The following is a 13,511-nucleotide window of genomic DNA, read 5'->3' as shown; positions in this document are numbered from 1 at the left end:
TAAGGTAATAGGACCTCATCCAAAGGAATAAATTAGGTCAAAAACCAAACACGTGGTACAACGTAATGCTTACGTTTATATTTTGTCAATTTTGTACCCCTAAAAGGGAACGAGGTGGACCACCCAAATTTATCATAATACATATTAGGGTCTTGTACTATAATACCAAATGTTTATATTGGGCAATTTCCAAAATTTAAGGGGTGGGCCAAAGTACCCCTCCCAAATTTTTAAAGGAGTGCACAAATATACCCATATCTTATGAAAGGTAATGGACCCCTATACATAACCATATAACCATATAAGGTAATAGAACCTCATCCAAGAGGATAAATTGGGCCAAAAGACCAAACACGTGGTACAACGTATTGCTTACGTTTATATTTTGACAATTTTGTACCCCTAGAAGGAAACGAGGTGGACCATCCAAATTTATCATAATACATGTTAGGATCCGGTACTATAATACCAAATGTTTAAATTGGGCAATTTCCAAAATTTAAGGGGTGGGCCAAAGTACCCCTCCCAAATTTTTAAAGGAGTGCACAAATATACCCATATCTTATGAAAGGTAATGGACCCCTGTATACGCCCATATAACTATATAAGGTAATAACACCTCATCCAAGGGGATAAATTAGGTCAAAAAACCCCGAAATTTGAATTTTTGGCGATTTTTTATCCATGAAAGGGAACGACATAGACACCCAATACTGATAGAGGTACATACTATGGTCCTAGGCTACCATACCAAATTTTTAGATTTGGCAATTTCCAAAATTAAAGGGGTGGGCCAAAGTACCCCTCCCAAATTTTTAAAGGAGTGTACAAATGTACCCATATCTTATGAAAGGTAATGGACCCCTGTATACGCCCATATAACTATATAGGGTAATAACACCTCATCCAAGGGGATAAATTAGGTCAAAAAACCCCGAAATTTGAATTTTTGGCGATTTTTTATCCATGAAAGGGAACGACATAGACACCCAATACTGATAGAGGTACATACTATGGTCCTAGGCTACCATACCAAATTTTTAGATTTGGCAATTTCCAAAATTAAAGGGGTGGGCCAAAGTACCCCTCCCAAATTTTTAAAGGAGTGCACAAATGTACCTATGTCTTATGATAGGGAATAGACCCCTATACATAACCATATAACCATATAAGGTAATAGAACCTCATCCAAGAGGATAAATTGGGCCAAAAGACCAAACACGTGGTACAACGTATTGCTTACGTTTATATTTTGGCAATTTTGTACCCTAGAAGGGAATGAGGTGGACCACCCAAATTTATCATGATACATATTAGGGTCCAGTACTAAAATACCAAATGTTTAAATTGGGCAATTTCCAAAATTTAAGGGGTGGGCCAACGTACCCCCTCCCAAATTTTTCAAGGGGTGCATTAATATACCCATGTCTTATGAAAGGGAATGGACCCCTGTATACGCCCATATAACTATATAGGGTAATAATACCTCATCCAAGGGGATAAATTAGGTCAAAAACCTCCGAAAATTCAATTTTTGGCAATTTTTTACCCATAAAAGGGAACGACATAGACCCCCAATACTGATAGAGGTACATACTATGGTCCTAGGCTACCACACCCAATTTTTAGATTTGGCAATTTCCAAAATTTAAGGGGGGTGGTCCTATGTACCCCTGCCAAAATTTAGGGGGTGGGCCATGGTACCCCTGCCAAAATTTAGAGGGGGTGGTCCTAGGTACCCCTAGGTCATTGACCCCGGCCAGGGACCATGGGTCCTAAGGCAGGGACCCAGGGGCCAAAAAGTTTCCTGAAGTACCGCCATTACTACTATAATCGAAATATGGAACAAGAGCACGCTAGACAATATTATTTTACATGAGAAACCGTTATCACGACTCACTTATCTGCTTTCGATTTCGAGCCATTTTGAAAATCGGCATTTATTTTCGCGTTTCTAAACAGCTGAAAACGGAAAGCCATTAGATGACTTATGATAACGGTACCTCACGCAAAATAATATTGTCTAGGGCGCTCTTGTTCCATATTTCAATTATCTTTTATCTATTTGAAGATATCACATAATTACTGTAAAATTAGCGGTATTTTAATTTCGCCGGGATGAAGACTCTCAACAGAATTGCCTGTTCCTTCTGTTTTACAAAATGTAGAACTAGGGACCACGGTGGCTCATCTCTGGTACGTGGGTCTCCCGTTTGATCCCCAGCCAAGCAAGCTTTTGGTGGAGAACATCGCGTCCGTTAATTTCCTCGGGTACTCCCATTTCCTCCTACATTCTCATTCTACTTATTCCTACATTCTCATTCTACTTATTATTATTATTATTATTATTATTATTATTATTATTATTATTATTATTATTATTATTATTATTATTATTATTGCCAAATAAAATGAAATCTTGAAGTTTTACATCCCATTTTTATGCTGGCTAGGCTAAAGGAGACGGTGATGATGAGAAATAGGTGAAATGGTGGAATGAAGAAACTGTGAGGAAACGGGACAACGGGAGAACACCGAGAAAAGCCACGCACACGATGTTTGTCCACCACAATGCTCACTTGGCGCGAGCTGGGATCAAACCAAGGACTCCATGCACCAGAGGTGAGCGCTCTACCACTGAGCCACCACGGCCAAAGTATTATTATTATTAGTAGTAGTAGTATTAGTATTAGTAGTAGTAGTAGTAGTAGTAGTAGTAGTAGTAGTGATTGAATAATATAAAGATAACCAAGACAGTTCTGTCGTTTTTTGTGGAGGTCTGCCCCTCACACCGTGAGTTGAATGCGTATGGAGATAAGGCGAAAGTCAGTTGTTGGTGTGGGCAACTACTACCTGGTTGTAGCAGTTCAGTTATACCGTGAACCTTCTTAAGGACAGAGTGAACATGGGAACTCCATAGAGCGTAATAAGGGCGTATGTACTGTATGAGTTCAAACTGGACTCAAACGCCGCTGCAGCGGGGCGGAAGATATGCCTGGCCTTTGGTAAGGGTGTCTTGACTACGCGAACAGTGCAGCGGTGCTTGAACAAGTTCAAGGACAGTAACAAAGCACTCAAACACGTACCATGTGCCGGAAGACAAACACATGTACAAAATGAAGCTCTTCAGGCAGCAATTGAAGGGAACAGTGGTCAGACATGTGAGGAAGTGGGAGTAAAATTCAGTGTGAGTGGAGAAACCATTCGGCAGCACCTCCATCAACTTGGGAAGCACTACAAGTTGAGTCGATGGGTCCCACATGATTTTACTCCGGGCCAGAAGGCAACGCAAGCAGACACCTGTGTTTCTTTGCTGTCTCGTCTGAGGAAGGAGCCATTTCTGGACAGTGTGTTGACATTCAGGAGAAGTGAGTCCTGTATGGGGCTCCACGGCGCCATCGTCATTGCTTACCATCCCAGGAACTGGTTTCAAAACAGACGAAACCAGCACTGCGACAGAAGAAGGTCCTCTTGTGTGTTTGGTGGACTGTTCGCTGCATCGTGCATCAAAAACAGCTACCAGCTGGTCAGAGCATCAATGCAACTGTGTACTGTCAGCAGTAGGGCCGTGTTAAAAGAAACCCTCAAAACTCTGGAGCCAGGACCTCTGAATCGGAAAAGGGTCTTCCTGTTACAGGATAATGCTAAGCCCCAAGTGGCTAGGATGACCCGGGACACCATTCTACTTCTTGGATGGTAAACACTATTGCATCCGCCATATTCCCCGAACATTCAAACCTCCGATTATCACCTGTTCCATTCCTTTGACAATCACCTTAGAGGACACCAGTTTAAATCCCTAGTAGAGGTGCAAAATGCACTTGATACCTTCTTCGCTTCACGGTCCACCAAGTTCTACAGCGATGGAATCCATGACCTTCCAGATCGTTGGTAGCAGGTTGTCGATGCTGATGGGAACTATTTTTGATCTTCCAGATACGTCTTACGTGACATAGCGATGTTCGAAGGTGGTGGGTAAAAAAGCGAGAGAACTTTCTTGATTACCTTTGTTGTATATGTTCATAATGTATAGCCTACTAATGTAGCCTCATGCTATTTATTTAGACACCTTGTTTTAAACAAACACCATACACTTGCAAAAGTAAATAGCTTGTAGTTCAGTATAGAATTTCACCTATGTGCAGTGTGGCCAGAAAGTTCCTTTACACTCGAACTAAATGTGTGTAACAGTGTAAGATGTTAAGATATTTAAGATTTGAACTTCCCATCCTGATCATTGTTATGGCAACAGTGCTCCTCACGTGAATTGCTACGTGATTGTCGCGTAACCGCCCTAGAGGGAGGATAATAAAGTCTGTGCGTTGAGCAGTTCATTGTCTCGGCTTCCCGTGGTTGGTAAACAACAATGGCAGATACCAATGACTTCACTTTGGAGGAGTGCTTAGTGGCATATGTGTAAGTCCATGAACGTATTAACCTGTGCAGGGATAATGCAGGTGCACATACGGATGTTTTGGACAAACAGTTACAAATATTATGAAGTATTACCGTCAAATGGGGTTACTTGAGACACTTAAAATTTTCGATCTAAAGCTACTTAAAAACTATCCCAGAATTCAGACTATCATAAGTTATATTTTTAGTTATCTCATAGGGACAGGAAAACTATATCTCAAGATGGGGAAATTTGAGACAAGGAACAAAATTTTGCAATTAAGCATGAGAAATCAAACACTTGAAAGCGATGCTTGAGACACAGTAGGAAATAGGAAAAGAGTTTTATTTAAAAAAAAATACATATACAGAGGCAAGTAAAAAAAATCAAACGTTTGCACTCAGACGTCTATAGAGTAATATCGAAATAGTATCTCCCTCTTGAAACTTTTGTCAGGAAAATCCTACGAACATTAAGTTCAAAATTAACCTCATTTTTGTCGTCAATGCCAGGAAAAACATAAATGTTGTTACCCTTTTGATATTTTCGCATGAACTTAACCATAACCATGTTTTCCCGTAACTTAGGCTACAAAATACTTTTCCCCTTTTCCTTTTGGTATTCAAGTCATATAGGCTATTAGTTTTGACAACGACAAAGTTCTCTTTTGTAATTTCTTCCAGAGAAAGAGCTCCTTCGCCTTGGTCAAAATCATGTTGTGGAATTCTACATTCCAAACCTTCATGGCTACTGTCATCTAAGAGAATATCATGAATATCGTAATCAGAATTTGGGTTATGAAGTAGATTCTGACTCGTCGGTAGATTTCACGTAACGATTTTTAGCTCTAAATCAACATAAGGAATTGTTATATTTCGAGTTTTGCCTCGCTTTTGTTCTCATTAGTTATTTAATTTCGAATTAAAAATATTAAAGTGTACCATTTTACCCTATTTTTTTTGTCTGAAGTTACCCCCTCATCAAGCTAAAATGAAATTATATGTGAGAAAGAACTGGCCACCAATTCAGTCACCTATTAAAGACACTAGGGTAGGCTCGAAGCAATAAATTTTCAAAGTTTAATAAATTCCGTAGGAATATAATGAGTAGTTACAAACAATGAAAATAGATTTCTCAAAAGCTCATTTATATATCCATATCAATCTTAATTGGAAAATACGAATAAGTAATTATTATCCGTATTAACTGGGTAATATAATTACTTACTGTTTTCTTCACTACCTTTCAGAAGGAAACTGCTTTCACAAAATGTCTCCACTCAGAACAATGAAACCAACACAAGATTTTAAGAAGAACATATCATTTTTGCGTCAAGTTGCCCTTAAGTCTCAAATACCCCATTTGATTACCTAGGGCACATGTTGAAGCACCTGCGAGTGGTTCGATAATTTTGGCGGGAGTCTTATTGAAATTAGGAGGGTATGGTTTATTGCGCATTATAACGGTATTTATGTGGAATGAAATAAGTGCAGGTGTAGAGGGATTTTCTGGCCACTTTGTAGTATGAATCCAAACATTTACTGTCAGTCAAATATCCATTACCTACAATTAGTGCACAGTAGCCGCTTTCTATTTCCGTTATACTACGTAAAATGATTAATAAGAACTAAATTATTGTCAAATGTAGGCCTATTATCATTGAAAGACATCAACGCTTTAATTTTTTCCCTAACAGGTTCCGATGGGATTACATTCATCAACAGCCACTAGAAAGGCTACCTGGATTTGCCACCTTGATGGAAGAAGGAGTGAGGGCTGAATGGATGAATGCAATTTTTCCTTCCATATCGTGTCCAAGTTGGATGACGATAGCAACAGGTAACTTAAATACACAACTTATCAATCCAAAAGACACTAGGGGCCTTATGCAGAGTCGTTTTGAAGCGCGATTAGTGCTATACTAAAGGTTTCGACTAACATAAGTCTCCTGCAGTAGTCAGAATTTTAGTATGACGCTAAGCATACGTCGAAACGACTCTGCATAAGGCGCTAGATATTTGACTGTGAGGTCAAGCGTAATTTGGCTTGAATTAAGTACTCAAGTAAGCAAAATTATTGTAATCTTCCCATTTGATACATATTTATTTTGATTTTTCTTGTCCTCAAGTTATATGTTGACTGATTTCATATACCAACATCACCATAGGTATTGGCAGGTCACATGCCGCAACTGAGTAGCTTCCATGCCCCACGGTCTTTCATTAACTCTTCGTCTTCACTACGATTTTTCTGTTTTGATATTGGCAATCAATTGTAGTCTCCTTCGTCCTCTCCCTCTCTTTCCTGCCACCATAGTCTCTAGCACTTCCTCATGATACAATTCCTTCTTAGCAATGTCCTAACCAGTTTCTCTTCCTCTCTTTAATAATATCTAAAATTGTTCTTTTCTTCGCCACCATTTCTAAGACTCTCTCATTTGTTTCAGCTCGACTCAACTAATTCTCTCCATTCTTCTCTACATCTACATTTCGAAGGCTTCCAGTCGTTATTTTAATCATTTTTGCGTAATGTTCATGTTTCTGCCCCATACAAGTACAATACACAACACGAAGCATTTTATGAGTCTTTTTCTCAACTCTTCATTCAGAGTCCCACAAAATAGTATTTTCTTCTTCCTAGAGGCTACTTTCGCCATTCCTATCCTTGTTTTTATTTCGCGTTCACATTTAATATCATTAGTAGTAATGCTACTCAGGTATAATATTGTGATCCGCACCTTACAGCATGAACACATGTTATTCAAGCAACACATGATATTATTTATAAGCAGCAGACGACACACAAAACCAGGAAGACACGAAGAACAGCACGACAGTAACCGAAGAGGAACGAGCCACCCAGAAATCTTATATATAAAAGAGAACGTACAAATCCTTTGTTCCCTCATCACGCTAATACGGCTGAACCAATTTCTTTCATTTTTGGGGGGTTATTAGGATTTGGACCCTAGATGGTTTTTATCATATCACTTTAATTTTTAATTACCAGTGTCTTGAGATAATTGACCATTCAAGTGTCCATAACGTACAAATCCTTTGTTAGTTCATCATAGGTAAAAATAAACGTATTTATATGCAACCCGCATGACCGTGTCACTCGGCGGGTTAACATAAATGACAGGCGATATAATGTTAACATTTACTGCAATCTACTATGGTTTTTATCATATCACTTGAAAGCGAAAAAGTAAAAATTATCTAAGTAACAACGTTTATTGCGTTCCGGGGTGACCGCAGCGAAGCGGGGCGGGTTAACATAAATGACAGGCGATATAATGTTAACATTTACTGCAATCTTCTATGTTTTTTATCATATCACTTGAAAGCGAAAAAGTAAAAATTATCTAAGTAACAAAGTTTATTGCGTTCCGGGGTGACCGCAGCGAAGCGGGGTGAACGCTGCTAGTGGCCTATAAAAGTGAAACCAAAGAAGAGGAAGGCATCAGTTGACCACTGAACGCTTAACCCAGCGTTTCCCAACCTTTTTCAACTTGCGGCACACTACGGGTGTTACTTGGATTCTCGCGGCACACTTATAGATATTATTATTTGTAAATATAAAACACAGTAGTATTTTTTCTGTTATTGTTGATCTCCTCACAGAGAAGAAAGCTCGATCACTGGTTTTCCCCCGTGGTAAATAATTATGCTTATTTTTCATTCAAATTTAAAAATAGAAAACAAATGCAATGAAAAATTGGACTCAGGTTTTTAGAAATACGCTTTCTTTTTAAAAACTGTATCCAACCTTTTTACTAAGAAGGAAGGTCACTAAATAACGAACAAACAAACAAATATCTCTTATTTTTAAAACACAAATGTAGGTAATTTTTTTGAAAGGATTGAATGATATTTTAAATTTTCAAGTTACGAAATAGTCTGCAACGGCATGATGTAACATCTAAGGCATATATAGCATCTAGGATGCATCTAGGCAGTGCATATATAGCATAAGGATAGCGTATGCCTCGTACTAATTCCTGTAGTAAGCAAGAGGTTTCCGTATATTTGTACAATATATCGCTGTCTGGAGAACGGATTTTTCTCAGTATATGAAACTTAAAATTGTAGATTCATAGTAGAGGTTCATAGTAATGTGAAATACAAATATACATTTTTCTCTACGTTTTGCAATTTGATTGCTATAAAATTAATAATTTTGTTTCGATTTCTCGCGGCACACCAGCGGCCCATTCACGGCACACCAGTGTGCCGCGGCACACCGGTTGGGAAACGCTGGCTTTACCTATACCTACTCCGGAGGTCGTTTTGGACGAAGGAGTACTGCCCTGCCTAAAATCCCTGGAGGTTGCCTTGAGTGAAGGAGATTCCTAACCACAAATCGTATCTGACGAGGCTGCCATGAGCTAAGGAGGTTACCAAAAGTATTATATCCTGAAGTCGCTGCAAGACGCCCTGGAGGCTGCTATGAGCTAAAGGGGTTCCCGTATAGAACATTTCCTTCCTTCACCTCTCTGGTCATTCAGTGGTCGAAGTGAGATGGTATGCCGTGGTACGCCATACCGCCTCTGGTTTTGCAGTTTCGAAGGCACGCCGCCTCTGGTTTTACAATAATCAAGACATACCGTCACTGGAGAGTAGATGCTAAATACCTTTAATAAATCCATTTTTAAACAGTAATTAACGAATAGCTTTGCACGTAAAACTTATATTTTTTATATAGAAATAATTTCTAAGTTGACAACCCAGACATTTATGTTGTCATTTTCTTACCTTTTGTTTTTAAAATGAGATGTTTTCAAAGAAATTCATCTAGTTTATATATTGATGTGCCATATTGAATTTTCTTTCTTATACATATGTGTCGTCTTGCCTTAATGCATATAAATGTCGTATTTTGAGCATGGGCGGATTTAGGGGTTGTCTGCTGCGGAGGATCGGATCTTCCGGGAGTTTAGATTACCCCTTAAGTCGAGTGAGGAGCTCGGGAGTTTTCCCACAGGAAATTGTTAATATAAAACTCAGTTTTGAGCATTTTCGTGTATAATTCTCTATAATACAACTTAAGGGGATATTTTTATTTTTTTAAAGAAAGTCTTTCCGTGTCTCCCGTAACTACAATGAAGTTCTCCATTGGTTTACAGTCATTATGTAAATAGAAATGTAATCCTTCAGGCAACATACCATCACTGTATTTCAACATTTAGATAGCCGATATGTCGAGTCAAATTGGTAATAAAATATACCGCTCTGCTTTTTTTCCACTTCGAACACTGTCTAAGATATTAAGTTTGTAGACTATTTTGTAATATTTTGTAAAATGAATTAGGTGAAGGGCTAGAATCCCGAACTGTCATTGTCTCTACCCACGCAAATATTACAATATTAATATAACATTTTGTAACTGAACAGTCTGGATCTTATCTTCTAGACTGAACCAAGTAACCAACTCATGAAAAAGTTCATGAGAAAGTTTCGAGTTTTTATAGCAGGCCTACAATCACTTTTTTTTTTAATTCAGCAACACCCCCTCTTAATTCAATTACGTATATACTGGGAATAGGACGGTATACGTATACATCGCGGTGGTTACGGGTCTTGGGGTCCGGGAATATACTGTATAAGTGGACAACTGACGTTTGTTTCTCTTTGAACTTCCAACTCAAAAATTGCATTTCATGCCCTTTAAAAAGAAAACAGCTACATTTTTGTGATGGTGTACTTCTTTTTTTCAGTTTTTAACTTCCCGCGATTATGCCCTTTAGACTAAGGGAGACGGGCGGCCCAATTTTTTTCGTAGTGGTCAACCAACGTAATATAATTTGCCAACAAAAGACAATAAGGCATTATCCTTTGCACTTGCAAATTTGCAAAACCGTTGATTAATATTAACTATAAACTTTCATGGGACGCATAGCACAAGTACTCACTCGGTGATGTACTCTTAGCGCACGACCCAAAAGCGCGAAAGACGGGTTCGAGTTCCAGCAGAATCTCGTGTGACTCGGATCTTACGTCTCATACAGCCTCGGTGCCGAACGGGACGCCAAACTCCATATAAAACAAGAAAAGCATAACATATGTAGGAAGTTTGCAAGTTGGGTCTTGATGATTATTCCATCATTTTGCTTAATGAAATATTTGAAGAAAATCTAATTGAAATATTATTTCTTTGCAGGTTTGCACGTGGAAAACCATGGTATTGTTGGCAACGACTTTTACGACAACCAGCGCCAAGTTCCTTTTAACCTGTTTGATCCACAAACAACAGAGCTTGCTCATTGGTGGAGAAACGGGGAACCTATATGGACAACAGCTACGAAATATGGTTTAAAAGCTGCAGTGTATTTCTGGGCAAGGTAATCTAACAACAAAGGTTTTCCTAACATTATAATGTTGATTATATACAGACACATTTTCTTACGTTGAAGTAAGATGTACGCCCAGGGTTAGTATTTGCATCCAAGAAGTTGTGATCTATGGCCTATTAGTCAATACTACATACTCGAAATATTATGGTCTGTATACTGATATATAGTACTAGAGCCTTTCTGTTTCAAGTGTGTCCTCGGAAAATATGTGAAATATACTTCGGACCCACCCCCGCCGCTCTCTTACGGAGGAAACCTTCCCTTTGCTTCGGGGAAAGAAGTGAATGACCTCGAATGTGTTGCCAACTTGTCATTCAGTCGTTTAGTCTTGGTTAATGAAGATTGTGGGCTATTTAAAATGGCTAACAAGATAATGCACAGCGAAACCTGTAAAGTAATTCAATGTGACAACTCTGTCCGCATTCAACCATTCAAGGATCTCGGCCACAGCAACTTGTCCCTCCTCTTTCGAGGGACGTATGGGAAAACACACATCGACAGCATCGCCAGAAGGCCCACACTTGAAATACAAAGGTTCTAGTTTACAAACGTAAATATTTCGACGGAGTATTTTCAGCACAGTAGCGTAGCCAGGATGTGTGTTTGAGGGGGGGGGGGCAAGTGCTGTTATAGGTACACATAGAAAAATTACAAACCAAAAAATATATAAGCATAAAAATATATAAAAAAAATTACAAACATCAAAGTACCAAAGTACATTGTCGGACCTCTTTGGGGGGCCCGGCCCCTCTGTCCCCCTTCCCTACGCCACTGTTTCAGCATATATCTTTAAACTAATAAAACATCGAACAATCAGTCTATAGATATATTAATGCAATTTTCTTAACTATTCAATTAAACAAATTTCCATGATATTGTTTAAATCTACTGTGCTCTCTCATATTTTATTCTAAACTAAGAACTTCGCTCCCTTTTTATGAGAAAAAAAAATAAAGCTTTGTCGGTGAACAAGTCCAGGTGCTTATCAAGTTTAAGTACACCAAGTTTTGCAAAATTTACAGGTAAAATTCAACGATATGTTTGTAAATGGAATGGAAAGACATGTCTATAAGGAGTGATGTTTTTAGGGGGTAGACCAGAGATATTTCCCATGAACCCTAGACTGAAGAAGAAAAAAGAGGTTCTACGAAATGCCACTTCTATGGGGAAGAAGAGTGTCTTGAATATTTTTTTCGACTTTTACCAGATCTTCGGAGTTCTTGGACACAAGAACTTGAAGTTTGTGCAAATGTCGTCGTTCAACCCTGGGCAGAGAGTGAGGTAGCATATTACAAAATGACAGTCCTATGAGTGAGAAGGGGGCTCTTTGAACCTTTAAGTCAACTTCTATCAGATCTTTACAACTCTTTGGAATAGAACTTTAAAGTTTGTACAAATTTGCTCATTAAATCCTACACTGACGGAGTTTTATACGAAATATGAACCTAAAGCAGTGGTGCTATTCAGCCGCTTCGCACCGGTTTGCTTGAACCAGTTTTTAAAATATTTCGAGTTTGCAGAACCTTTTGTTATACCCAGACATAGCAGTAATTTTTACCATTTATACACAGAAACAGTAAATTTTAGTTGAACCCTGTTTTTAGAGATTCTTATAGCTACAGTGATAAACATATGATCTCTCAGAACAAGGTATAAGCGTTCATTTCTTACTCTCAAATGTTCAGATATCAAGAATGAGAACTTGGTTCACATGAGTGTAGTGGTGAGGGTTATTTATATTGGAAGCGCATACATACCATTATCAACAATAATTGTTAATCCACTGCTGGATTAAAGTACTTTTTGACAACTTGTCTTGGATAATTCGTTCCCAAGATATTAGCAGTGCTGCCTAATTTCGTCACACTACTTTGTAGTAGGATTATGTGTAGGTCTCTACTTGTCACTTGTGTTATCCAGCAATATATATATGACCAAAAGTATCAGACACCACCAAAATATACGTTTTTCATATTAGGTAAATTGTGCTGCCACCTACTGCCAAGCACTCATTATCAGCGACCTCAGTAGTCATTAGATTTCGTGAGAAAGTAGAATGGGGCGCTCCGCGGAACTCACGGACTTCGAACGTGGTCAGGTGATTGGGTGTCACTTGTGTCAGAAGTCTGTACGCGAGATTTCCACACTCCTAAACATCCCTAGGTCCACTGTACCTGATGTGATAGTGAAGTGGAAACGTGAAGCGACGCGTACAGCACAAAAGCGGGTAGGCCGACCTCGTATGTTGACTGACAGAGATCGCCGGTAGTTGAAGAGGGTAAAGTGTAATAGGCACACATCTATCCAGACCATCACACAGGAATTCCAAACTGCATCAGGATCCACTCCAAGTACTATGACAGTTAGGCATGAGGTGAGAAAACTTGGATTTCATGGTCGAGCGGCTGCTCATAAGCCACACATCACGCAGGTAAATGCCAAATGACTCCTCGCTTGGTGTAAGGCGCGTAAACATTGGACAATTGAACAGTGGAAAAACGTTGTGTGGAGTGAAGAATCACGGTATACAATGTGGCGATCCGATGGTAGGGTGTGGGTATGGCGAATGCCCGGTGAACATCATCTGTCAGCGTGTGTAGTACCAACAGCAAAATTCGGAGGTGGTGATGTTATGGTGTGGTCGTGTTTTTCTTGAAAGGGGCTTGCCCCCTTGTTGTTTTGCGTGGCACTCTTACACCACAGGCCTACATTGATGTTTTAAGCACCTTCTTGCTTTGTTGAGCACCTGTTCATACTGCACGG

At 39.1% G+C, this 13,511-nt stretch overlaps 1 protein-coding gene across 2 annotated transcripts in view; it reads left to right on the top strand.

The window, feature by feature from the left end:
• LOC145687838 (glycerophosphocholine cholinephosphodiesterase ENPP6-like) overlaps positions 1-13,511 on the top strand; it is a 118,128-nt gene that overhangs the window by 78,333 nt on the left and 26,284 nt on the right. For both annotated transcript variants that reach the window (XM_081761293.1, XM_081761294.1), the window contains exons 3-4: positions 6,093-6,235; positions 10,556-10,736. In XM_081761293.1, the coding sequence (XP_081617419.1) occupies positions 6,093-6,235; positions 10,556-10,736 (324 nt within the window). The remainder of the gene's footprint in view (positions 1-6,092; positions 6,236-10,555; positions 10,737-13,511) is intronic.

This window comes from Thermobia domestica, chromosome 6, assembly GCF_964235325.1.
Source record: "Thermobia domestica chromosome 6, izTheDome1.hap1.1, whole genome shotgun sequence".
NCBI lineage: Eukaryota > Metazoa > Arthropoda > Insecta > Zygentoma > Lepismatidae > Thermobia > Thermobia domestica.
Note: the sequence above shows the minus strand (reverse complement) of the source record. Positions and strands in the feature narration are given on the sequence as shown.